This window comes from Pristiophorus japonicus, unplaced genomic scaffold, assembly GCF_044704955.1.
Source record: "Pristiophorus japonicus isolate sPriJap1 unplaced genomic scaffold, sPriJap1.hap1 HAP1_SCAFFOLD_1702, whole genome shotgun sequence".
Taxonomy (NCBI): domain Eukaryota; kingdom Metazoa; phylum Chordata; class Chondrichthyes; family Pristiophoridae; genus Pristiophorus; species Pristiophorus japonicus.
The window spans coordinates 22,710-50,093 of record NW_027251386.1 but is presented as its reverse complement, the minus strand read 5'-3'; the positions used below and the strand labels follow the sequence as shown (position 1 = coordinate 50,093).

The following is a 27,384-nucleotide window of genomic DNA, read 5'->3' as shown; positions in this document are numbered from 1 at the left end:
CCCCTCCTCCCCACCACCCCCCCCCTCCCTCCCTCCTCACCCCCTCCCTCCCTCCCCCTCCCTCCCCTCCCTCCCTCACCACCCCTCCCTCCCTCCTCCACCCCTCCCTCCCCTCACCACCCCTCCCTCCCTCCCTCACCACCCCTCCCTCCCTCCCTCCCTCACCACCCCTCCCTCCCTCCCTCCCTCCCTCACCACCCCTCCCTCCCTCCCTCCCTCACCACCCCTCCCTCCCTCCCTCCCTCACCACCCCTCCCTCCGTCCCTCCCTCACCACCCCTCCCTCCCTCACCACCCCTCCCCCCCTCCCTCCCTCACCACCCCTCCCCCCCTCACCACCCCTCCCTCCCTCCCTCCCTCACCACCCCTCCCTCCCTCACCACCCCTCCCTCCCTCACTCACCACCCCTCCCTCCCTCACTCACCACCCCTCCCTCCCTCACCACCCCTCCCTCCCTCACCACCCCTCCCTCCCTCACCACCCCTCCCTCCCTCACCACCCTCCCACACCACCCCTCCCTCCCTCACCATCCCTCCCTCCCTCACCATCCCTCCCTCCCCTCCCTCCCTCCCTCACCATCCCTCCCTCCCTCCCTCACCATCCCTCCTCCCTCCCTCCCTCACCATCCCTCCCTCACCACCCCTCCCTCCCTCCCTCCCTCCCTCACCACCCCTCCCTCCCTCACCACCCCTCCCTCCCTCCCTCACCACCCCCTCCCTCCCTCACCACCCCTCCCTCCCTCACTCACCACCCCTCCCTCCCTCCCTCACCACCCCTCCCTCCCTCCCTCCCTCACCACCCCTCCCTCCCTCCCTCCCTCCCTCACCCTCCCTCCCTCCCTCCCTCACCACCCCTCCCTCCCTCACCACCCCTCCCTCCCTCCCTCACCACCCCTCCCTCCCTCCCTCACCACCCCTCCCTCCCTCCCTCACCACCCCTCCCTCCCTCCCTCCCTCACCACCCCTCCCTCCCTCCCTCACCACCCCTCCCTCCCTCCCTCACCACCCCTCCCTCCCTCCCTCACCACCCCTCCCTCCCTCACCACCCCTCCCTCCCTCACCACCCCTCCCTCCCTCCCTCACCACCCCTCCCTCCCTCCCTCACCACCCCTCCCTCCCTCCCTCACCACCCCTCCCTCCCTCCCTCACCACCCCTCCCTCCCTCCCTCACCACCCCTCCCTCCCTCCCTCACCACCCCTCCCTCCCTCCCTCACCACCCCTCCCTCCCTCCCTCACCACCCCTCCCTCCCTCACCACCCCTCCCTCCCTCCCTCACCACCCCTCCCTCCCTCACCACCCCTCCCTCCCTCACCACCCCTCCCTCCCTCACCACCCCTCCCTCCCTCACCACCCCTCCCTCCCTCCCTCCCTCCCTCACCACCCCTCCCTCCCTCCCTCACCACCCCTCCCTCCCTCCCTCACCACCCCTCCCTCCCTCCCTCACCACCCCTCCCTCCCTCCCTCCCTCACCACCCCTCCCTCCCTCCCTCACCACCCCTCCCTCCCTCCCTCACCACCCCTCCCTCCCTCCCTCACCACCCCTCCCTCCCTCCCTCACCACCCCTCCCTCCCTCACCACCCCTCCCTCCCTCACCACCCCTCCCTCCCTCCCTCCCTCACCACCCCTCCCTCCCTCCCTCACCACCCCTCCCTCCCTCCCTCACCACCCCTCCCTCCCTCCCTCACCACCCCTCCCTCCCTCCCTCCCTCACCACCCCTCCCTCCCTCCCTCCCTCACCACCCCTCCCTCCCTCCCTCCCTCACCACCCCTCCCTCCCTCCCTCCCTCACCACCCCTCCCTCCCTCCCTCACCACCCCTCCCTCCCTCCCTCACCACCCCTCCCTCCCTCCCTCACCACCCCTCCCTCCCTCCCTCCCTCACCACCCCTCCCTCCCTCCCTCCCTCACCACCCCTCCCTCACCACCCCTCCCTCACCACCCCTCCCTCCCTCCCTCACCACCCCTCCCTCCCTCCCTCACCACCCCTCCCTCCCTCCCTCACCACCCCTCCCTCCCTCCCTCACCACCCCTCCCTCCCTCCCTCACCACCCCTCCCTCACCACCCCTCCCTCCCTCCCTCACCACCCCTCCCTCCCTCCCTCACCACCCCTCCCTCCCTCCCTCACCACCCCTCCCTCCCTCCCTCCCTCCCTCCCTCCCTCACCACCCCTCCCTCCCTCCCTCACCACCCCTCCCTCCCTCCCTCACCACCCCTCCCTCCCTCCCTCACCACCCCTCCCTCCCTCCCTCCCTCACCACCCCTCCCTCCCTCCCTCCCTCCCTCACCACCCCTCCCTCCCTCACCACCCCTCCCTCCCTCCCTCACCACCCCTCCCTCCCTCCCTCACCACCCCTCCCTCACCACCCCTCCCTCCCTCCCTCACCACCCCTCCCTCCCTCACTCACCACCCCTCCCTCCCTCACTCACCACCCCTCCCTCCCTCACTCACCACCCCTCCCTCCCTCACTCACCACCCCTCCCTCACTCACCACCTCCCCTCCCTCCCTCACTCACCACCTCTCCCTCCCTCACTCACCACCTCTCCCTCCCTCACTCACCACCTCTCCCTCCCTCACTCACCACCTCTCCCTCCCTCACTCACCACCTCTCCCTCCCTCACCACCCCCCCCTCCCTCCCTCCCTCACCACCCCTCCCTCACCACCCCTCCCTCCCTCCCTCACCACCCCCCTCCCTCCCTCACCACCCCCCTCCCTCACCACCCCCCTCCCTCCCTCACCACCCCCCTCCCTCCCTCCCTCACCACCCCTCCCTCCCTCCCTCCCTCACCACCCCTCCCTCCCTCCCTCCCTCACCACCCCTCCCTCCCTCCCTCCCTCACCACCCCTCCCTCCCTCCCTCACCACCCCTCCCTCCCTCCCTCACCACCCCTCCCTCCCTCCCTCACCACCCCTCCCTCCCTCCCTCACCATCCCTCCCACCCTCACCACCCCTCCCTCCCACCCTCACCACCCCTCCCTCCCACCCTCACCACCCCTCCCTCCCTCCCCACCCCTCCCTCCCTCCCTCCCCACCCCTCCCTCCCTCCCTCACCACCCCTCCCTCCCTCCCTCCCTCCCTCACCACCCCTCCCTCCCTCCCTCCCTCACCACCCCTCCCTCCCTCCCTCACCACCCCTCCCTCCCTCCCTCCCTCACCACCCCTCCCTCCCTCCCTCACCACCCCTCCCTCCCTCCCTCCCTCACCACCCCTCCCTCCCCCCCATTCCCTTTCTCCCCCCCATTCCCTTTCTCCCCCCCATTCCCTTTCTCCCCTCCCTTCCTCCCATTCCCCCCCGTTTTTGTAATTTAAAAAGATCATTTCCGGATTGCAACAGAGAAGGAAATTCAAGATTGAAAACGGGAATTGTGGCTCTCTGAGCCCCGGGTGGTGAAGTTACAGACTCCACACGCACCACATCCCCCCGCGGACCGGACCAGCCCAGCCCCGGTCCCTGAACCCAGATGTCTCCCAGGGCTCCAGGTGGGCGGGGCGGGGCTGCAGGTGAGCCGGGGGCGGGGCGCGGTGCCAGGTATTTCCTGTCACATGAGGCTGCTACTGGTTGGACCGGGAGAAGGATCGAGCCGCGCCCGAGGGACACACATACACGGACCGGGAGAGAGACTGACTGACCGAGGCTGAGTTCCAGCGCCACTCCCTGTCACGAAATGAAAGAACCCGGCCTCAAGTTCGACCCCAAGAGGGATGTAAGTAGCGAACTTTGAGCTTTCTCCCGCCCCTATATTCCCAATACTCTCCCTCTCGCTGTCCCTCCAAACCCCCTCTCCCCACTCCACCTCCCCCCCCCCCCCACTACACCCATTCTGCCTGCCCCCTACACCCCCCTCCCATCCGCCCCCCATTCCCACCATCCCGCTCCCTCGCCCTGTTCCTGAGTCAGTTAGTATTCGGACTTCATGAGTTAATTATCAACTAAATCGTCAAAGGTTGATTGCTCACCAGGGTTGTATATTACGAGAGCTGAGTATTAAGGAGTTTGCTCGCAGCCCTGACTACCCTGTTATAGTGCACTGGACCTGTAGTGTAACTAACTGATGGTTGGGTATAGTGCACTGGATGTGTAGTGTAACTGGTGGTTGGGTATAGTGCACTGGATGTGTAGTGTAACTGGTGGTTGGGTATTGTGCACAGGATGTGCAGTGTAACTGATGGTTGGGTGTTTACTCTCTATTTTGATAAAATTGTTTCTAATCTGGTGGACTCCACCTGGGATTGTGGAACTGGTTAGGGTTTCAGCTGTGGTTCAGTGGGTAATACTCTTGCCTCTGAGTCAGAATGTTGTGGGCTCAAGTCCCACTCCAGGCTGACACTCTAATGCAGACTGGAGGGAATGGCATCATTCGGATGAGACGTTAAACCAAATACTGTCTGCCCTCTCAGGTGAACATAAAAGATCCATTGACACTATTTGAACAAGGAGCGGGGGAGTTCTCCCCAGTGTCCTGGGCCAATATTTATCCCTCAACCAACGTCACTTTAAAAAAAAACCCAGATTATCTGGTCATTGTTACTTTGCTGTTGTGGGAGCTTGCTGTGTGCAAATTGGCTGCTGCGTTTCCTAGATTACAACAGTGGCTACACTTCAAAAGTACTTTTGGCTGTTTAGCGTTTTGGGACGTCCTGAAGTTATGAGGCGCTTATTTAAATGCAAGTCTTTCTTTCCATTTTGTACATTTTCTTTTTTGCCAAATCTGTTCTCTGCAGATGCTGATTCTCATTCGGGTTATGTCCCCTGGGCGATGGCTCTCGCTGGGGGTCTGGTTGCCCGGGCGATGGCTCTCGCTGGGGAGTCTGGGTTTCCTGGGTGATGGCTCTCGCTGGGGTTATAGTTCGATAGACATTTCGCTGACCAGAGATTTTGGCTTCAGCATTTTACCATTTTTCACCTCACCACCAACCAATTTGGAAAGTTCTTTCCATGTTGTATGTGGGGCTCCATCAGATTATCTTGTCATTTGTCTCATTGCTGTTATGGGATTTTGTTGTGTGCAAATTGGCTGTCGCATTTCTTTACAGCATGACTGCATTTCAAAAGTACTTCATTGGTTGTAAAGCACTTTGGATTATGGAGACATGGCTCCAGGGTGACCAAGGCTGGGAACTCAACATCCAGGGGTATTCAACATGCAGGAAGGATAGACAGAAAGGAAAAGGAGGTAGGGTAGCGTTGCTGGTTAAAGAGGAAATTAATGCAATACAGGCAACTCTCGATTGTCCGGGTCCCTCGGGGATCGGGCTATTCCGGGTAAACGATATTGCTGCTCGGGCGAGTGCACGTACTTGCTGAGAATGTTTGGGTCCCAAATTTATACTTTGATGCTTTTCTGCTTCTGTGCACTCCAAGATGGGATTGTCCACCTATTCATTTTAATATAAAGTGAAAAGACCCATGTTATACTGTCTACTTTTTCTTAAAATGGCCAGTCTAAAGGCTTCAACCACTGGAGGTCGAATGAGACTCGACTTTACTTACCCCCGAGGCTGGCCGGCACCCTCAGGATGGGTCGCAGTATGAATGGACAGACTGGCCAGCTCCAAGTTAATTTGATTGACGAGTTTGATTGGAAGTTTTATAAATATATAAATTGGAATTAAGGAGGGACCCATGTGCACAGGCTTGACTCCCGAACTGCGTGCCATCCCATGTCAATTTCATTACTGGTTGGATCCATGCTTCGCACACAAGCTCAATAAGTACAAATGTTGTTCTACAAGGATTCCTGACGGTCTGATGTTGTGGGGGGGGGGGGGGGGGGTTTGACGGTCTGATGTTGTGTGGGGGGGGGGGTGGGGGTCGACGGTCTGATGTTGGGGGGTTGACGGGGGGGGTCGATGGTCTGATGGGCGGGGTCGACGGTCTGATGGGGGGCTGACAGCCTGATTTGGGGGAGGTCGATGGCCTGATTTGGGGGGGGGGGTTCCCTGTCGACGGTCTGATGTTGTGGGTGGGGGGGTGGTCGACGGTCTGATGTTGGGGGGGTGGTCGACGGTCTGATGTTGGGGGGGGTGGTCGACGGTCTGATGTTGGGGGGGGGTGGTCGACGGTCTGATGTTGGGGGGGTGGTCGACGGTCTGATGTTGGGGGGGGGTGGTCGACGGTCTGATGTTGGGGGGGTGGTCGACGGTCTGATGTTGGGGGGTTGACGGGGGTCGTTGGTCTGATGGGGGGTTCGATGGTTTGATTTTGGGGGGTGGTCGACGGTCTGATGTTGGGGGGGGGGTCGATGGTCTGATGGGGGGGTCGACGGTCTGATGGGGGGGTCGACGGTGTGATGGGGGGCCGACAGCCTGATTTGGGGGGGTCGATGGCCTGATTGGGGGGGGGGGGTTTCCCTGTCGACGGTCTGATGTTGTGGGTGGGGGGGTGGTCGACGGTCTGATGTTGGGGGTGGGGGGGTGGTCGACGGTCTGATGTTGGGGGTGGGGGGGTGGTCGACGGTCTGATGTTGGGGGTGGGGGGGTGGTCGACGGTCTGATGTTGGGGGGTTGACAGGGGTCGACGGTCTGATATTGGGGGGGGTCGACGGTCTGATATTGGGGGGGGTCGACGGTCTGATATTGGGGGGGGTCGACGGTCTGATATTGGGGGGGGTCGACGGTCTGATATTGGGGGGGGTCGACGGTCTGATGTTGGGGGGGTCGACGGTCTGATATTGGGGGGGGTCGACGGTCTGATGTTGGGGGGTTGACAGGGGTCGACGGTCTGATGTTGGGGGGTTGACAGGGGTCGACGGTCTGATGTTGGGGGGGGTCGACGGTCTGATGTTGGGGGGGGTCGACGGTCTGATGTTGGGGGGGGTCGACGGTCTGATGTTGGGGGGGGTCGACGGTCTGATATTGGGGGGGGTCGACGGTCTGATATTGGGGGGGGTCGACGGTCTGATGTTGGGGGGGTCGACGGTCTGATATTGGGGGGGGTCGACGGTCTGATGTTGGGGGGTTGACAGGGGTCGACGGTCTGATGTTGGGGGGTTGACAGGGGTCGACGGTCTGATGTTGGGGGGGGTCGACGGTCTGATGTTGGGGGGGGTCGACGGTCTGATGTTGGGGGGGGTCGACGGTCTGATGTTGGGGGGGGTCGACGGTCTGATGTTGGGGGGGGTCGACGGTCTGATGTTGGGGGGGTCGACGGTCTGATGTTGGGGGGGGTCGACGGTCTGATGTTGGGGGGGGTCGACGGTCTGATGTTGGGGGGGGTCGACGGTCTGATATTGGGGGGGGTCGACGGTCTGATGTTGGGGGGGTCGACGGTCTGATATTGGGGGGGGTCGACGGTCTGATGTTGGGGGGTTGACAGGGGTCGACGGTCTGATGTTGGGGGGGGTCGACGGTCTGATGTTGGGGGGTTGACAGGGGTCGACGGTCTGATATTGGGGGGGGTCGACGGTCTGATGTTGGGGGGGTGGTCGACGGTCTGATATTGGGGGGGGTCGACGGTCTGATGTTGGGGGGTTGACGGGTCGACGGTCTGATATTGGGGGGGTCGACGGTCTGATATTGGGGGGGGTCGACGGTCTGATATTGGGGGGGGTCGACGGTCTGATATTGGGGGGGGTCGACGGTCTGATATTGGGGGGGGTCGACGGTCTGATGTTGGGGGGGTGGTCGACGGTCTGATGTTGGGGGGTTGACAGGGGTCGACGGTCTGATATTGGGGGGGGTCGACGGTCTGATGTTGGGGGGGGTCGACGGTCTGATGTTGGGGGGTTGACAGGGGTCGACGGTCTGATGTTGGGGGGTTGACAGGGGTCGACGGTCTGATGTTGGGGGGTTGACAGGGGTCGACGGTCTGATGTTGGGGGGTTGACAGGGGTCGACGGTCTGATATTGGGGGGGGTCGACGGTCTGATGTTGGGGGGTTGACAGGGGTCGACGGTCTGATATTGGGGGGGGTCGACGGTCTGATGTTGGGGGGGGGTCGACGGTCTGATGTTGGGGGGGGTCGACGGTCTGATGTTGGGGGGTTGACAGGGGTCGACGGTCTGATGTTGGGGGGGGTCGACGGTCTGATGTTGGGGGGGGTCGACGGTCTGATATTGGGGGGGGTCGACGGTCTGATTTTGGGGGGGGGTCGACGGTCTGATGTTGGGGGTGGTCGACGGTCTGATGGGGGGTTGACAGGGGTCGACGGTCTGATGGGCATTGTCGACGGTTGAGGGGGGTTGATGGTCTGATGTTGGGGGGGTCGACGGTCTGATGGGGGGGTCGACGGTCTGATGGGGGGCCGACAGCCTGATTTGGGGGGGGTCGATGGCCTGATGGGGGGGGGGGGGGTTCCCTGTCGACGGTCTGATGTTGGGGGACCCTGTCGATGTCTGATGTTGGGGGTCCCTGATATCTCTGTGATTCTCGCTGTTCGGTACGGACCCCCAGCTGTGTGGTATAAACACCGGCTGCTGAGGATGAACTGGTTACAGAAGTGGTTTGTGGGCGCTGAGCTTGGCTTGGTACATGGATTGTGGGCAGAACTTCCTCTGTTTTGACATTGGCTGTGCAGGAATTCTGAAGTCGAGATGGTTTGTTTCTTGGTGAGGTACATCGCTTTGAATGTACAGGTTACCAATCTATCCCAAATTAGTTTGGTTTTGTGTTAAGGTGGCAGATAATTTGACTCATGGAGCCCAGATCATCGTCATTTGGAGCTCGTGATGCCTTGTGGGTAAAAGGTTCAGACAGGTTAGATGCAGGAAGAATGTTCCCAATGTTGGGGAAGTCCAGAACCAGGGGTCACAGTCTAAGGGTAAGGGGTAAGCCATTTAGGACCGAGATGAGGAGAAACTTCTTCACCCAGAGAGTGGTGAACTTGTGGAATTCTCTACCACAGAAAGTAGTTGAGGCCAATTCACTAAATATATTCAAAAAGGAGTTATATGTAGTCCTTACTACTAGGGGGATCAAGGCGTATGGTGCGAAATCAGGAATGGGGTACTGAAGTTGCATGTTCAACCATGAACTCATTGAATGGCGGTGCAGGCTTGAAGGGCTGAATAGCCAACTCCTGCACCTATTTTCTATGTTTCTATGTTTTGTCCAAATACTGAGGTCCTGTGCCTCTTGGATTTTCGTGCAAACATAGTGCTGGATATTGATGGTGCAAATTTTTGTACGGAAAGTAATGTAAATCTTGAGGCTTGTGTGAGGATCCAGTTGGTGTTGTCATTGTTGGCTCCTCCTGCACAACATAGAGCAGGTTGTGGACAGTGATGGCGGACCTGGCCGGGAAGTGGACCCACTCTGGAAAGGAGGCTTTGTGCTTGTTGCTCAGAACTAGTTTCTGAAATCTTCTTTCAGAAGCCTGTCTACCGAAGGATTCTTGTGAAATTTCAGTGCGGGGCTTTGGTTTAGGTACAGTTTCTGGTATTGAGAATACAAGATAAAGGACACTACTGAAGCTGAACAGAGCTGGAGGAGTGATGAGGTGCAACATTTAGTAGTAATTAGGTTGACTGAAATTTGACTTTTAAAAGCACGGAGCTTGCAGAAGGGCAAAGCAGCCGCTTGATTGGCACCCCATCCACCACCTTAAACATTCACTCCCTCTACCACTGGCGCACTGTGGCTGCAGTGTGTACTGTTATGTTTAGAATAACTCCACAAAACTGAGTACTGTAAGCTTAAACTGATGTGACCTTAGTCTCTTTAATAAAACTCGAGAGTGCCAAAGCAGCATGGCAGACAACCTTTTATACTCGCTTGCATGTGGTGTCCAGGTGACCCTTGGGTCTCCAACAGGTGCGCCCTCTGGTGGCAAGTCTTACACAGTTATGATGTTTATATAAATTACATCATTCCACCAGCCCTCCACGCCAAAGTCTTTGATACAAGTTATTGACAAATTGAGGCGGTTCGGGGCCCTTCGCTCGCTGGTTGAATGCCTGAGTTCGATCCCTGGCATGGGTGAGTTGGTCGGACCATTGCTGCACTGCAGAGCGACTGGTCTGACCAGACTGTTGGGCATGGTGTGTTCATCCTCTTGATTGTTGGCGAGGTCGATTGCTGGTTGGGTGTGTGTTGGTGGATCGACGATGACGATGTCCTCTTCAAGTTGTTCCTGGTTGTCAGTAAATCGCAGTTTGGTCTGATCCAAATGCTTTCTACACGTTTGTCGATTACATAGTTTGACAATAAACACTCTATTCCCCTCCTTGGCCAAGACAGTGCCAGCAACCCATTTGGGACCATGACCGTAATTAAGGACAAACACAGGATCGTTTACATCCATGTCATGTGATACAGCCGTGCGATCGTGGTGCATGTTTTGCTGGTGACGCCGGGTTTCCATGTGATCATTAAGATCCGGGTGGACTAAGGAGAGCCTGGTTTTGAGTGCTCTCCATTAACAATTCCGCCGGAGGAACCCCGGTAAGCGAGTGGAGTCGCATCCGGTAGCTGAGCAGAAACCGAGATAAACGGGTCTGCACGGAGCCGTCCGTCATGTGTTTCAAGCTCTGCTTGATAGTTTGGACTGCCCGTTCGATGCAGGCTTAAACGAGGCAGACCTGACATGCTTAATGCCATTGTGGGTCATAAACTTGTTGAATTCCGAGCTGGTGAAACACGGTCCATTGTGACTGACAAGGACGTCGTGCAAGCCATGGGTGGCGAACATGGCCCGGAGGCTTTCAGTGGTGGCAGTGGACATGCAGGATGACATTATGCATTCAATCCATTTAGAGTAAGCGCCCACTACTAAGAAAAACTTTCCTCGAAAGGGACTGGCGAAATCTATGTGGATCCTGGACCATGGTTTGGAGGGCCATGACCACAGACTCAGTGGAGCCTCCCTTGGTGCATTGCTCAACTGTGAGCAAGTGTTACATTGATGTACGCATGACTCCAAATCCGAGTCAATGCCGGGCCACCAAATGTGCGACCTGGCGATAGCCTTCATCATGACTATGCCTAGGTGGGTACTGTGTAGGTCCCTGCCTTTTTTTTGGCAAAACCACGCGACTACCCCATAAGAGACAATCCGACTGGATGGACATTTCATCTTTACATCGGTGAAACGGCTTAATTTCATCTTGCATTTCCCCGGAAACAGCCGACCAGCTCCCATTGTGGACGCAACTTTTTACTAGTGATAGTACAGGGTTCAGGATAATCCAGGTCCTGATCTGGTGATCCGCGACGGGTGACCCCCTCAAAAACATCCATGACCAGAAGCAAGCCTGCGGGTTGCGTCATTTCCACCCCAGTGGTGGGCAATGGTAGCCGACTGAGGGCATCAGCACAGTTCTCTCTGCCTGGTCTGTGGCAGATGACATAGTCATAAGTGAACAATGTTAATGCCCATCTTTGGATATGGGACAAAGCATTGGTGTTTATACCTTTGCTTTCTGAAAACAGTAAAATGAGCGTTTTGTGGTCAGTTTCAAGCTTGAACTGGAGTCCACATAGGTATTGGTGCATTTTCTTAATCCTGTATACGCATGCTAACGCCTCTTTCTTGACCATAGTGTTGGCTCTTTCAGCCTTAGATAGACTTCTAGACGCACATGCAGCCGGTTGCAGGTTGCCTGATACATTGGTTTGCTGTAACACAAACCTGACCCCGTACAAAGATGCATCACAAGCTAGCACTAAACGTTTTCAAGGGTCATACAGTACAAGAAACTTATTAGAACAAAGTAGGTTTCTGGCCTTCTCAAAGGCTGTCTCCTGAGATTTACCCCAAACCCAGTCGTCACCCTTGCATAGCTACACGTGCAATGGTTCCAGCAAAATGCTCAACCCGGGTAGAAAGTTACCAAAATAATTGAGAAGTCTCAGGAACGAACGCAGCTCCGTCACATTTTGTGGTGTGGGTGCGCTCTTGATGGCCTCTGTCTTTGTCTTTGAGTCTGTGGGTCTGATGCCGTCTGCTGCAATCTTTCTCCCTCAAAAATTCGACCTCTGGCACCAGGAAAACACACTTGGAATGTTTCAGCCTGAGTCCCACTCTGTCTAGTCGACTTAGAACCTCTTCCAGGTTGTGCAGGTGTTCGATGGTGTTACGACCGGTGATTAGGATGTCGTCTTGAAACACGACGGTGTGCGGAACCAATTTCAGCAGACTCTCCATGTTCCTCTGGAAAATGGCAGCAGCCGAGCGAATCCCAAAAGGGCACCTGTGGTATATAAACAGTTCTTTGTGCGTGTTGATGCATGTGAATCTTTTCGAAGATTCAGCCAACTCCTGTTATGTAAGCGAAGGTTAGATCTAGTTTGGTGAACGACTTCCTCCCCCCGCTAACATTGAGAACAGATCATCCACCTTGGGTAATGGATACTGTTCTTGTAATGAGACTCAGTTGATCGTTGCCTTATAGTCTCCGCAGATTCTGACCGTGCCATTGCTTTTCAACACCGGAACAATGAGACTGGCCCACTCGTTGAACTCTACTGCCGATATGATTCCCTCTCATTGAAGTCTGTCCAGTTTGATCTCGACTTTCTCCCATATCATATATGGAATCGCTCGAGCCTTGTAATGAAAAGGCCGCGCATCAGGGACTAAATGGATCTGCACCTTGGCGCCTGTGAAGTTGCCGATGCCTGGTTCAAATACTGACGAAAATTTGCTCAGCACTTTAGCGCACGAGGCGTCATCCACCGAAGATTGTGCTTTGATGTCATCCCAGTTCCATTGAATCTTTCCTAGCCAGTTTCTGCCGAACAGCATTGGGCCATCACCTGGTACAATCCACAGTGATACATCATGCACAGCTCCATCGTACGATACCTTCACTGCCTCACTGCCAATGACTGGTATGAGCTCTTTGGTGTAAGTGCGCAGCTTTGTATAAATTGGGCTCAGTTTGGGCCTTTGTGCCTTGTTGCTCCACAGTTTCTCAAAAGCCTTCTGGCTCATAATTGACTGCCTCGCCCCCGTGTCCAACTCCATGGAAACTGGAATGCCATTTAATTTTACTTTCAGCATTATAGGAGGGCTCCTGGTGGTGAAGGTGTGTACCCCATACACTGCTTCCTCGGCCTCGGGTTGAGTTGCCTCTTTTACTCGTTCTGCGTGATCTGCTTCGGATCGACCATCTTCTGCCGACTCTGCCACGTGGTGAGTCACAACACGTTTGCACATTCGCTGGGGGTGCCCCCTTGTTTCCCAGCCTTTCCACATGTAGTGTTTGAATCGATATTGATGGGCTCTATGATTACCCCCAGCGCCAGCATGGTGTTAATGGATTCACGTTCACGCCCCACGGCAGACTCTGAGTCATCCTAGATCTTGCAGCTGCCGACGTGTGGACTCTGCCATGCACCGTTCTGCCTGCTAGCGACGTTATTTTATGCACAGTACTTGCCAGTGAGCTTCGATGCTGAGAAGATATCAGTTTAGTAGTATCGTTCGTGGACATGAAAGCCTGGGCTGTCGTGATGGCCTTGTTCAGGTCTGGGGATTCAGCAGACAGCAGCTTGTGAAGAATGACCTCGTGGCCGATTCCAAGCACGAAAAAGTCCCGCAGCATTTCCCCCAAATATTCAGCAAAATCGCAAGGTCCCGCAAGGCGTCTCAGGTCGGCGACATAACTCGCCACGTCCTGGCCCTCGGAGTGATGGTGCGTATAGAAGCGATACCTGGCCATCAAGATGCTCTCCTTCAGCTTGAGGTGTTCCCGAACCAGCGTACACAACTCTGCAGTCTTTTCCGTTGATTTTGTCGGTGCTAGTAGATGCTTGATGAGGTCATATGTTGTAGACCCACAAACGGTGAGAAGAATTGCCCTGTGCTTGATCGCATTATCGTCCGCATTCAGCTCGTTGGCCACGAAGTACTGGTCGAGACGTTCAACGAAGGCTTCCAAATCATAACCCTCTACAAATTGCTCAAGAATACCAACGGCATTCGTGACCGCGTGAAAGTTTGTGATTGTTACTCGTCACCAATTGTTAGAATAACTCCAAGACTGAGTACTGTGAGCTTAAACTGGTGACCTTAGTCTCTTTAATAAAATTCCAGAGTGCCAAAGCAGCATGGTAGACGTCCTTTTATACTCGCTTGCATGAGGTGTGCAGGTGACCCTTGGGCCTCCAACAAGTGCGCCCCATGATGGCAAGTCTTACACAGTTATAATGTTTGCATACATAACATGTACCATCTACAAGTTTCACTGCAGCAACTCGCCAAAGCTTCTGTGACAGTACCTCTCAATCCCTTGACCTCTACCACCTAGAAGGACAACACCACCACCTCCGCGTTCCCCTCCAAGTCACACTCCATCCTGACTTGGAAATATCGTCGTTCCTTCGTCATCGCAAAGTCTCTCCCTCACAGCACTGTGGAGTACCTTCACCACACGGACTGCAGCGGCTCACCACCATTCTCGAGGGCAATTATGGATGGGAAATAAATGCTGGCCTTGCCAAAGACGCCGCCATCCCATGAATGAATAGTAAAACATCTTCAAAGTTTGTGAGCAAGAATGTTCCTGCACATTAACATCTCCCACTCAGTGAATGGCCTCTGGCTTTTTTTGTTCAAGCTATTTTCAATGAAGTTCAGGCACTGTGGAAGTCCACATGTGATTGTCATGGTTTGGTTTGCCCTGGCTCCTCCCCTGTGTGATGATTCAGGAGCTGGCACTGGGATGGTTGTGATTTTGACACTCTTGTTCTGTGTGGGTTGGTTCTGAGCTGATGAGTCATTATTATGAGTTTGTTGCAGATGTTTTCAGAAGCTGTGGGGGAGGGTTCAGTATCTCTGAAAGTAACCTAAGCCCTAAATAAAATGAGTAATGGGGAACTTCTGGGCATGGACTGGGAACAGACTTCATAACAGTCAGTGAAAAAGAGACAATATTACAACCTGAAAGATTGCCCTTCTCAATCGGCTGGTCTGATTTGGGCCCAGTTCTTGCTGTTCTCACTGGGGTTACAGGTCCTCGGGTAAGCTAGTCAGTGGGGGGGCATTACGTTGTGACCCATGGCCAAGTTGTTTTGTAATGTGACCACAGTGGCAGCTGGGTGACCTCCGCGTCAGAAGTTCATGTGTTCGAGCCCCACTCGAACCAGTCTTGACACTTCGGTGCCGTCCTGTGCTGTCGGTAGTGCCATCCTGAGGGAGTGCTGCACTGTCGGTAGTGCCGTCTCTTGGATGAGCCGTTAAACCATGGCCCCTTCTGGTGGATGTAAAAGATCCTGTGGAATTATTTCGAAGAGGAGCAGGGGTGTTCTCCTGGTATACTGACCAATATTTATCCCTCACCCTACATCACTAAAAAAAAACATTGGGTCATTATTACATTGCTGTTTGTGGGACCTTGCTGTGTGCAAATTGGCTGCTGGGTTTCCTACATTACATCAGTGAATACACGTCAAAAGTACTTCATTGGCTGTGGAGCGCTTTGAGACATCCTAAAGTTAAGAGAGGTTATGGTTGCCCTGGTAATAGCGATTGCTGGGGGTCTGGTTGCCTAGGCGATGGCTCTCACTGGGGTTATAATTCTGTAGACATTTCCCTGACCAGAGATTTCGAAATCCCAGATTTTACCATCTTTCACCTCGCCCTTGTAATTTGGAAAGTTCTTTTCCTGTTGTACGCGGGGCTTGCTCATGGTGTTGGACCCAGTCAGTTTAGGGCTGTGTTGTGAGGTAGTCCAGAGAGTGTTTTGCTGTGGGGCATTCCCATGGTGTTTATTTGAGCTGCGCTATAACCTAATCCCAGGATCGACACACCTGTACTGTAAGCTGCAGCATTTGGTGAGAGTGCCAGTGCATGAGATTAGCAATTCATTTAGGAATGCAGTTGTACTAGGAAGTTTGACGATTAGAGAGCCAGCATCCTTTGGAGTCCAGACTAGTGGTGAGGAGCTGGTCTGTACGGTATCAGCGAGGGGCTGGTCTGTACGGTGTCGGTGAGGGGCTGGACTGCAGAATAATTAGAATATATATATGTTGAATTGTCATTAGCTCATGTAAATTGGCAAGCTCTTGGTGAACAATCTGTGGTTGTGGATACTGAAGATTACTCCTGCGGAGGATTACCCTGGTCCTGTGGGACAGGATGATCAGTAAACCTGAGGAACCAGTCTACTCCTGGTGTAATAAGATTGCTCTTATAAAGTTCTAAAGTTTGTTTGTAGTGGTTAACATTGTGATTGCTTGAAATGTTTATAGCCCAGCCTGTCACTACTGGAAATGACACGGCCCATGCCACGTCACTGCAGGAGGGGTTGCAGGATCTAGACTGTGTGGTGCCGGTGATCGTGTTATATCAAAAAACAATTCTGTGATTCAGTTCTACACTTTATCTGACACAAACTTTAGAACTTTATAAGAGCAATCTTATTACACCAGGAGTAGACTGGTTCCTCAGGTTTACTGATCATCCTGTCCCACAGGACCAGGTAATCCTCCGCAGGAGTAATCTTCAGTATCCACAACCACAGATTGTTCACCAAGAGCTTGCCAATTTACATGAGCTAATGACAATTCAACATATATATATTCTAACTCTGGATTGCTAGTGCTTTCTAACAAATCAGCCACATCCCTGTCTTGCATTGGTTAAAATCCCATCACCTGCTGCTTGCTCTGATTGTGTGGGGGGGCCAGTTTGCTCAGTTGGTTAGGGCGTGGGTCACAGTCTAAGGATAAAGGGTAAGCCATTTAGGACCGAGATGAGGAGAAACTTCTTCACCCAGTTAGTGGTGAACCTGTGGAATTCTCTACCACAGAAAGTTGTTGAGGCCAATTCACTAAATATATTCAAAAAGGAGTTAGATATAGTCCTTACTATTAGGGGGATCAAGGGGTATGGCGAGAAAGCAGGAATGGGGTACTGAAGTTGCATGTTCAGCCATGAACTCATTGAATGGCGGTGCAGGCTCGAAGGGCCGAATGGCCTACTCCTGCACCTATTTTCTATGTCTATGTTTTTCTATGAATAATGGCAAGGTGCTGACTTCAGTCTCGGTGCCGGCTGTGTACCCTGCCTGGCAATGCCTAAGGCAGTGTTTGTTCCAGCAGAGTGGTGTAGAGGAAGATGCTGGGCCCATAACCCAGAGGTCAATGAATCTAAACCATTCTCTGTACGTGGGTGTTAAAGAAAAGACTTGCATTTATATCATGCTGTTTTGACCTCCCGGGCGTCACAAAGAGCGTTACAGTCAATGATGTAGTTTTGAGCTGCAGTCACTGTTTAATGTAGTTAAAGCTTGATTGAAGTTGTTGAGCGATTTAGGCACCGCTAGCTACTGTGCTGTTTCTCTGATTCTATGGAGCTGTAGGACAAAGCACACTGCACTTTCACAGGCACGACAGGCTGAATGGCCGCCTTCTGTAAGTTTCTCCCCACCCACCCTTTCCTTCAACCACTGTCTGTCCCACCTGTGACAGAGACTGTAATTCCCCTATTGGACTGTACAGTCACCTGAGAACTCACTTTGAGTGGAAGCAAGTCTTCCTCAATTTCGAGGGACTGCCTATCTATGATGATGATGAAGTTTCTACAATTCTATGATTGGTCTGATTGAGATATTTATCATTTGGATGATTTGTTGGTGTGGGTTAGCGTGACGTAATCATGATTATATTGGCACATGTCAACAATCAGCCTTTTATAGTTCCTCAATGATGTGTAGAAATTCCAACACACCTTGCCCTTCAGCGGACTGGTAATATGATCTGTGCAGGAGCTGTACTCATAAACAGGCCAGTCACACCAACAGCTAGCTGCTTAAAGTGAAACTAAGAAATCGGGTTAGGAACCACAATCTGGGGCCGGCTAACATCGGGTAAATGGGCAAACCAGTCAGATGACGCTCTGAAAACGCCCTTGCAGAATTTGGATTAAAATAACTTCTGTTCTCGACAGCGATAATAGCAAATTGTGATTTGTTGAATGAAACATACGAAAGCCAGTTACGAAAGCACAATATGCCATGGCAACCAATGAGAGAGGATTTTACTGGGACGATCTCTACCTTGAGCTTGCGTTGAACGTCGTTGGGACAGTGTAGGAGGCCGAGGGCAGAGAGGTCAGCGTGGGAGTGGAACAGAGAATTAAAATTACAGGCGATCGGAAGCTCGGGACAATCTTGTGGATTGAACGGAGGTGTTGCGTAAGGTGCTTACCCAACCTGCGCTTGATCTCCCCAGTGTAGAGGAGACCACATCGTGAGCAGTGACTACAGTATACTAAGTTGCAAGAAGTACAAGTAAATCGCTGTTTCACCTGGAAGGAATATTTGGGGCCCTGGACAGTGGGAAGGGAGGAGGTAAAAGGGCGGGTGTTGCATCTCCTGCGCTTGCATGGGAAGGTGCTGTGGGAAGGGGAGGGGGTGATTGAGGAGTGGACGAGGGTGTCGCGGAGGGAGTGGTCCCTTCGGAATGCTTGGAGGGGAGGGGAAGATGTGATTTTTGGTGGGATCACGCTGGAGGAGGCAGAAATGGCGGAGGATGATCTGTTGGATGGGGAGGCTGGTGGGGTGGAAGGTGAGGACAAGGGGAACCCTATTGTTCTTGGGAGGGAGGGGACAGGGTGAGAGCAGAGGTGCAGGAAATGGAACGGACGTGGTTGAGGGCCCTGTGAATCATGCTCGAGGGGAATCCTCGGTTAAGGAAACACTGGTATAGAAGGTGGCGTTGTCAGAACAAAGATGGAGAAACTCGGAGAATGGAATACAGTTCTTAGAGGAAGTGCAGTGGCAGGAAGTGTAGTCAAGGTAGCTGTGGGAGTCAGTGGGCTGACGGTGGATATTGTTCAATAGCTTAGCCCCAGAAATGGAGACAGAGAAGTCAAGGAAGGGAAGAGTCGGTGATGGACCAAATTAAGGCAAGGGAAGTGTGGAAATTGGAAGCAAAGTTGATATTTTTCACTTTGGGGCGAAAGCAGGAAACAGCACCAATCCAGTCATCAGCGTACTGGAAAAAGAGGTGAGTCAGGGGACTCAATTAGGACTAGAACACAAAATATTCCACATATTCCACAAAAAGGCAGGCATAGCTAGGACCCATACAGGTTCCCATTGCAACACCTTTTTATTTGGAGGAAATGAATGGAGTCAAAGGAGAAGTTGTTCAATGTGAGAAGTTCAGCCAGGTGGAAGAGGGTGCTCGTGGATGGGGACTGGTTAGGCCTCTGTTCAAGGAAGAAGCTGAGATTTCTCAGGCTATCATAGTAGGGGATGGAGGTGTTAAGGGATTGGACGTCCAGGGTGAAAAGGAGATGGTTGAGGCCTGGAAACTGTTAACATGGCGGAGGGTGTCGAAAGAGTTGTGGAAGTAGTTGGGAAGAGACTTGGTCAAGTGGAGAAAAAATTGTCATGATAGGAATAAATAAGTTCCATGGGGCAAGAACAGACTGAAATGATGGATCTACCAGGGCAGTCCTATTTGTGGATCTTAGGAAGGAGGTAGAAGAAGACGACTTGCATTTATATAGCGCCTTTCACAACCACCGGATGTCCCAAAGCGCTTTACAGCCAATGAAGTACTTTTTGAAGTGTAGTCACTGTTGCAGAAGCGGGCTGTGCGGGGTTAGGGGACTATGGGGTTGGAGGCCGTGGAGGGAATTTCTCGAGAGAAGATGAAGTCAGTGACAGTCTTGGAAACGATGGCTTGATGTTCAGTGGTAGGCTCTTGGTCCAGGAGGAGGTGTCAGAGTTGCCAATTGGCCTCTGTAAGGCAGAGGTTGGTTAACAGCAGTGCTACACTAGTCAGCAGGTTTACTGACCAGGTTAGGGTTAAATCTGAGAGAACAGAGTGCTGCCAGTTCAGAGGGGGGGAGAATTAGTGAGTGAAGGGAGTGGAAAATTGAGATGGCCGATGTCACACTGGCAATTCCCAATAAAAAGATCTTGAAAGAGGCCAAGAGGCTGGGGGAGAGGTCCAGGTGGGATGAGAATTCTGAAGACGGGAGAAAGGGTTCACCGTGCAGGAGGAAGACCCCCTGTCCAAAGAAGTGGGCGGGGTGTCGAAGTAGACGGAAGAAGAGCTGAGTGTCGAGCCCAGCTCGGAATATATTGAGTTGGGGCGTAAGAGGATGACGCTGAAGGCTGATCGTTTCAGGTCAGACGGGGGATTGTGAAAATATAGCAAGGGCTGAGATTGGAAGGGACGGGGTCAGAGGAAGGGGAAGAAGGTTCCAGATCCAAGAGGAGTTAAAGCTTGCGATCCTTGACACCTCAAAGGAAGAATGATTTTTGTTAAAGCGTGGGATGAGGCGAAGGATGAAATGGAACTGTGGACCATGACAGTTTTGAGAGAGTGAGTCGGTGCTGCTGAAGAGAGAGGTCGAGAGCGCGCATTTGGTGGCGCGTGGCGTTAATAACTACTATATCACTGATCTCATGGAATTTTAGAATGTTACAGCACAGGAGGCGGCCATTCAGCCCATCGTTCCTGTGCATTGAAAGGATTATCCAACTCGATCCCCCCCCCCTCCCATTCCCACATAGCCCTGCAATTTTCCCTTTTCACGTATTTCTTCAATTCCCTTTTGAAAGTACTTTTGAATCTGCTTCCATCACCCTTTCAGGCAGCGTGTTCCAGATCATCATAACTTAGTGTCCGATCATCATAACCTACTGCATTTAAAAAAAACATCTCCTCATCTCCCCTCTGGTTCTTTGGCCAGTTATCTTATCTTTTTGTCCTCTGCTTACTCACCCTTCTGCCAATTGAAACAGTTTCTCCTTATTTACTCTTGTCAAAACCCTTCATCATTTTGAATCTATCAATTAACTTTTCTGCCATTCCAGTAACCCTCCTCTGCTCTCTCTCTGAAGTCTTGAGATCGTTCCTAAAATATAGTGCCCTGAATTGGATGCAATACTCCAGCTGAGGCCCAACCTGTGTTTTATAAAGGTTTAGCATAACTTCCTTGCTTTTCTGTTCTATGCCTCTATAAAGCCAAGGATCCCATATGCTTTTTTTTTTAAACAGCTTTATTAAGTAGTCCTGCCACCTTCAAAGATTTGTGTAAATACATCCCCAGGTGTCTCTGTTCCTGCAACTCCTTTAAATTGTACTATCTAGTTTATATTTCCTCTCTTCATTCTTCCTCCCCAAAGGCATTGCTTCACACTTCTCTGCATTGAATTTCATCTGCCATGTGTCTGCCCGTTTCACCAGTCTCTGTCTCCCTGAAGTCTGCGACTATCCTTCTTACCATTGACTACATTTCATAATTTTATGTTCTCTGCAAACTTTTAATTTATACTCCCTTTACCCAAGTCCAGGTCATTAATATATATCAAAAAAAGCAGCGGTCCTAATACTGACCCCTGGGGAATACCACTGTGTACTTGCCTCCGATCTAAAAAAACAATCGTTCACCACTACTCTGCTTTCTGCCTCTTGGCCAATTCTGGATCCACACTGCTGCTGCAGTTCAATGCCATGGGCTTCGATTTTGCTAACTTGTCTATTTTGTGGTACTTTATCAAACGCCTTTTGAAAATCCATTTGCACAACATCGACCGCACTACCGTCATCAACCCTATGTTATTTAATCGAAGAACTCAATCAAGTTAGTCAGACACGATTTGCATTTCACAAATTCGTGCTGGCTGTCATTTATTAACCATTGTTCATCCAAATGCAAATTATTTTTGTCTCCGATTATTGTCTCTCAAAGTTTCCCCACCACCGACATTCGGCCTGTAGTTGCTGGGTTTATCCCCCTCTCCTTTTTTGAACAGGGGTGTAACATTTTTGATGCTCCACCCTCTGGCACCAACCCCATTTTTAAGGAGGATTGGAAGATTTTGGCCAGAGCCTCTGCAATTTTCACCCTTGCTTCCTTCACTAACCTAGAATGATTTTTATACTTTGAGCGCTACCAACCTTTTAAGAACTTCTTAAATACCATGTCTGAACTGGATAAGGAGGAGAGAAGCCCCACAATGCAATTCATGCTCCAAATCATGGCCCCACCCACACTCCAGATGGTTGTCAACCAAATGTTTTAATTTAAAAGATCACCAGAATGGCTTGACCCCTTTTTATGAGAAACTTAGAGTTGTTCAGACACAGTGAACAAGGTGTGATTGCAGAAAGATATGCAGAGAGGTGTTGGGCACTGAAGGACTGCATGTTAAAACCACCTTTGGACCACAGGAACAGCCGATAGCCACATTGGGCAGCGAGCAGTAACCAATTTTAACTCTGTATACGGTGACCACAATACAATAAATAATCCATCTTCGAACACATGCTCCCTTATTGTCACACCGATGTTGCATTATATCCAGACAGTCCAGTCGAACTTGGCTTGAGAAGCTGGTGAGCACGGAGGGCAACCTGGCCAGGTTTGTTTGGTGTCAGCAAGGCTTGGGATCCTGCTGCACTACTGAGCACCAACCGGTGTAAGACAGTAAATTGATGGGAGTTGCACTCCACGCACGGCCCGGCTTATCTCCATTGCCCAGTCTAGTGTCTCAGTGTTTGCAGGAAACGCAATCTTCAAAGATCCCCCAAGGCCACAGGCTGAGGATTCACCTCAAACACCTGCCGTTGCCAGGCAACACAGGCCGTCGGATGATTCCCTTGGCATTGCTGCTGTGCAGCCCGACTGCAATCCTTTGGAGGGTAGGCGAGATGGCAATGTGAGGTAACCTGTTCAACTGATGTCCGGCTGGTGCTGCACTGCAACTACTGTTCGGGATCCCACAAGCACTGTAATCGGTGAACCTGAGTTGTTCAGGCTTGCCAAAACTTTTTATCTCATTAACAATTTGATTTTGTATTATTGTCCTAGTGCACACGTTTCGTGAGTGTTGGATCTGTCACAGTTGCCAAACTGCTGCTTAAAGCGTGTCCCTACAGGCCTGGGCTATAGTGAGCTGGGTGTGGACCGTCAATGGGAGAAGGATGTATCTGTTGGATGCTCTCACACTAGTTATTTACAAGTTTCAGTGCATTGGCCTTTGCTGTCTGCGTTGTGAAATACAGTTGGGTTAAGAGCAAGGCAACATAGGGTTTAGAGGTGGGTGATGGCGGGGGGGGGTGGCGCAGGGTTGGGCTTCGAGGTGGGTGATGGCGGGGGGGGTGGCGCAGGGTTGGGCTTCGAGGTGGGTGATGGCGGGGTGGGGGGGCGCAGGGTTGGATTTAGAGGTGGGTGATGTGGGTGGGTAGGGGGGGGGGTGGGGGTGCAGGGTTGGGTTTAGAGCACTGGGACTGGGTTGGGATTACTCGCTGTCTTGTTTTCCAGTTTCTCTCTTTCAATTTATCAAGGTTTATTTTTATCTAATTTAACTTGGATTTTTACCACAAGAACCTTTTATCTTTTGACTGTTCCCCCTTGTTTTCAGTTTTTATATTGATCCTGGTTGTGTTCTGGTTATTGTCGTCGACAGTGCTATCAAGCGGCACTTACTCACCAATAACCTGCTCACCAATGCTCAGTCTGGGTCCTGCCAGGACCACTCTGCTCCAGACCTCATTACAGCCTTGGTCCAAACATGGACACGAGCTGAATTCCTGAGGTGAGGTGAGAGTGACTGCCCTCGACATCAAGGCAGCATTTGGCAGAGTGTGGCATCAAGGAGCCCTAGTAAAACTGACGTCCATGGGAATCAGGGGGAAAACGCTCCACTGGCTGGAGTCATACCCAGCACAAAGGAAGATGGATAAGATGGCTGTGGTTGTTGGTCAATCATCTTGTCCACATAATGTTGCTTCAGGAGTTCCTCAGGGCAGTGTCCTCGGCCCAAACATCTTCAGCTGCTTCATCAATGGCCTTCCCTCCATCATAAGATCAGAAGTGGGGATGTTTTCTGATGACTGCTCATCCGCAGATAATGAAACAGTCCATGCCCACATGCAGCAAGACATGGATGACATTCAGACTTGGGCTGATGATTGGCAAGTAACATTCGCACCTCAAGTGCCAGGCAATGACTGTCTCCAACAAGCGAGAGTCTAACCACTGCCACTTGACATTCAACAGCACTACAATTACTGAATCTCCAATAGGGGTCACCAGAAATTTAACAGGGCCACCCACATAAATACTGTGGCTACAAGAGCAGGTCAGAGGCTGGGTATTCTGTGGCGAGTATCTCACCACCTGACTCCCTAAGCCCATTCCACCACAAGATACAAGTCTTAAGTGTGTTGGAATACTCATCATCATCATAGGCAGCCCCTTGGAATCGAGGAAGACTTGCTTCCACTCCAAAAATAAGTCCTTCGGTGGCTGAACAGTCCAATACGAGAAGCACAGTCCCTGAACAGACAGTTGTTGAGACAAGGGGAGAGGTGGGACTGGTTTGCCGCATGCTCTTTCCGCTGCTTGCGCTTGTTTTCTGCATGCTCTCGGTAATGAGACTCGAGGTGCTCAGTGCCCTCCCGGATGCACTTCCTCCACTTAGGGCGGCCTTTGGCCAGGGACTTCCAGGTGTCAGTGGGGATGTTGCACTTTATCAGGGAGGCTTTGAGAGTGTCCTTGTAATGTTTCCTCTGTCCACCTTTGGCTCGTTTCCCGTGAAGTAGTTGAGTAGAGTATTTGCTTTGGGAGTCTCCTGTCTGGCATGCGAGCAATGTGGCCTGCCCAGCGGAGCTGATCAAGTGTGGTCAGTGCTTCAGTGCTGGAGATGTTGGCCTGGTCGAGGACGCTAACGTTGGTGCGTCTGTCCTCCCAGGGGATTTTCAGGATCTTGCAGAGACATTGTTGGTGGTATTTCTCCAGCGACTTGAGGTGTCTACTGTACATGGTCCATGTCTCTGAGCCACACAGGAGGGCGGGTATTACTACAGACCTGCAGACCATGAGCTTGGTGGCAGATTTGAAGACCTGGTCTTCAAACACACTTTTCCTCAGGTGGCCGAAGGCTGCACTGGATGAGTGCAGCTCCAACAACAGGCAAGAAGCTCAACACCATCCAGGACAAAGCAGCCCGTTTGATTGGCATCCCATACACCAGCTTCAATACTCACTCCCTCCACCACCGGCGCACCGTGGCTGCAGTGTGTACTGTCTACAAGATGCACTGCAGCAACTCGCCAAGGCTTCTTTGGCAGCACCTCCCAAACCCGCGACCTCTACCACCTAGAAGCACAAGGGCAGCAGATGCATGGGGAACACCACCACCTCCACATTCCCCTCCAAGTCACACACCATCCTGGCTTGGAAATATATCGGCCGTTCCTTCATCGTTGCTGGGTCAAAATCCAAGAACTCCCTCCCGGACAGCACTGTGGGAGCACCTTCACCACACGGACTGCAGCTCACCACCACCACCTCAAGGGCAATTAGGGAATGGGCAATAAATGCTGGCCTTCCCAGCAATGCCCACATCCCAGGAATGAATAATAAAATAGAAATCCTAGATTGTTCGCCCCTACTTGCTCCACTTCCTTTCCTCAATCTCCAGTCAGACCAGAAATTTAACAATTGAGGAAGAACTATTTGAAAAAAAAAAAAAAATTGGTCTACCTTTGAGATGAACAGCCTGCTGATGTGGACAGCGATCCAGGCACATTGTAAACCCTGCTGGCTTGCCAACGTCTATCTTTAGACAATGACTTTATTTTGGCCGTTACCCTGCATTTTCTCTCATTTTTCATCTTTTCCTCTGCCTCCTTCCCACTGTTCAGCAGTCTCTACAATACAGTCCCAATAGAGTAATAGTTCCCTCTTCTCTAACTCCCTCTTGAATATCAAGTTAAATAATATGGCCCTTATGGCTAAAGGGATCAAGGGGTATGGAGAGAAAGTGGGAAAGGGGTACTGAGGTGAATGATCAGCCCATGATCTTATTGAATGGTGGTGCAGGCTTGAAGGGCCGAATGGCCTACTCCTGCACCTCTTTTCTATGTTTCTATGTTTCTAAATAGTTTCAACCTGGTACCAGTCTAGTAAATCTACTCTGCACCCTTTCCAAGGCCTTGACATCCTTCCTAAAGTGTGTTGCCCAGAATTGAATACGATCCTCCAGCTGGGGCCTAACCAATGATTTATAAAAATTTACCACAAGTCCCTTGCTTTTGAACCCTCTGCCTCTATTTATAAAGCCCAGGATCCCATATGCTTTTGTTAAAACCGCCTTCTCAACTTGTCCTGTCACATTCAAAGATTTGTTTATGGGAACCCCCTGGATCTCTCTATCTGCACCAACTTTAAAATTGTACCATTTAGATTATATTGCCCCCCCTCATTCTCCCTATCAAAATGCATCACTCCACACTTCTCTGCATTAAATTTAATCTTCTGGATGTCTCCATTTCCGAGTCTGTCTGTGTCCTCATGAAATCTTACTATCCTCCTCACTGTTTACTACTTTTCTGAGTCTCATGTCATCTGCAGACTTTGAAATGATGCCCGCTATTCCTGTCCATGTCATTAATATAAATCTAAAAGCGCAGTGTTCCTAATACCAACCCCTGGGACACCACTGTGTGCTTCCCTCCAGTCTGATAAACAACCAGTCACCGCTACTCTTTGCTTTCTGCCTTTGCATAGTATTACATAATATTTACAGCACAGAAACAGGCCATTCGGCCCAACTGGTCTGTGTCTGAGTTTAGGCTCCACGAGCCTCCTTTCACTCTACTTCATCTAACCCTATCAACATATCCTTCTATTCCTTTCTCACATGTTTATCTAGCTTCCCCGTGAATGCATCTTTGCTATTTGCATCAACTACTACTTGTGGTAGTGAGTTCCACTTTCTCAGCACTCTTTGGATAAAGAAGGTTATCTTGCAATCCCCATTAGATTTATTAGTAACTATTGTATATTGATGGACTCTAGTTTTGCTCTCCTCCACAAGTAGGAACATCTTCTGTACATCTACCTTATCAAACCTTTTGATAATCTTAGAGGCTTCTATTGAGTCGCCCTCAGCCTTCTGAAAGAGTCCCAGCCTGTTTAATCTTTACTGATGGGTATATCCCCAGTTCTGGTATCATCCTGTAAATTGTGTTTGCACCTCCTCCAGTGCCTCTATATCTTTTTATAATATGGATACCAGAACTGTGCACAGTGCTCCAAGTCTAACCAAGGTTCGATACACGCTTTACATAACTTCTCTGCTTTTCAATTCAATCCCTCTGGAAATGAATCCTTGGCTTTATATTACTTTTTTATGGCCTTATTAACTTGCATTGCGACTTTGAATGATTTGTGAATCTGTGGCCCTGGATCCCATTCAGGCTTTTATTTTTCAAGGATAATGTGACCTTGCAATGTGTGAGTGGACACAGAAAATCTGCAAAAGGACATAGACAGGCTACGTGAGTGGGCAAACATTTGGCAGATATAATGTTGGAAAGTGTGAGGTCATGCACTTTGGCAGAAAAAATCAAAGAGCAAGTTATTATTTAAATGGAGAAAGATTGCAAAGTGCCGCAGTACATCAGGACCTGGGGGTACTCGTGCATGAAACACACAAGGTTAGTATGCAGGTACAGCAAGTGATCAG

At 52.0% G+C, this 27,384-nt stretch overlaps 1 protein-coding gene across 1 annotated transcript in view; it reads left to right on the top strand.

Moving 5' to 3' along the window:
- Positions 1-3,493: 3,493 nt before the first annotated feature.
- Positions 3,494-27,384, top strand: part of LOC139243497 (suppressor of tumorigenicity 14 protein homolog) — a gene marked incomplete at its 3' end in the record, with an annotated part of 43,734 nt that continues 19,843 nt past the window's right edge. The window contains exon 1 of the mRNA XM_070870778.1: positions 3,494-3,705. Coding sequence (XP_070726879.1) covers positions 3,667-3,705 — 39 coding nt within the window. The remainder of the gene's footprint in view (positions 3,706-27,384) is intronic.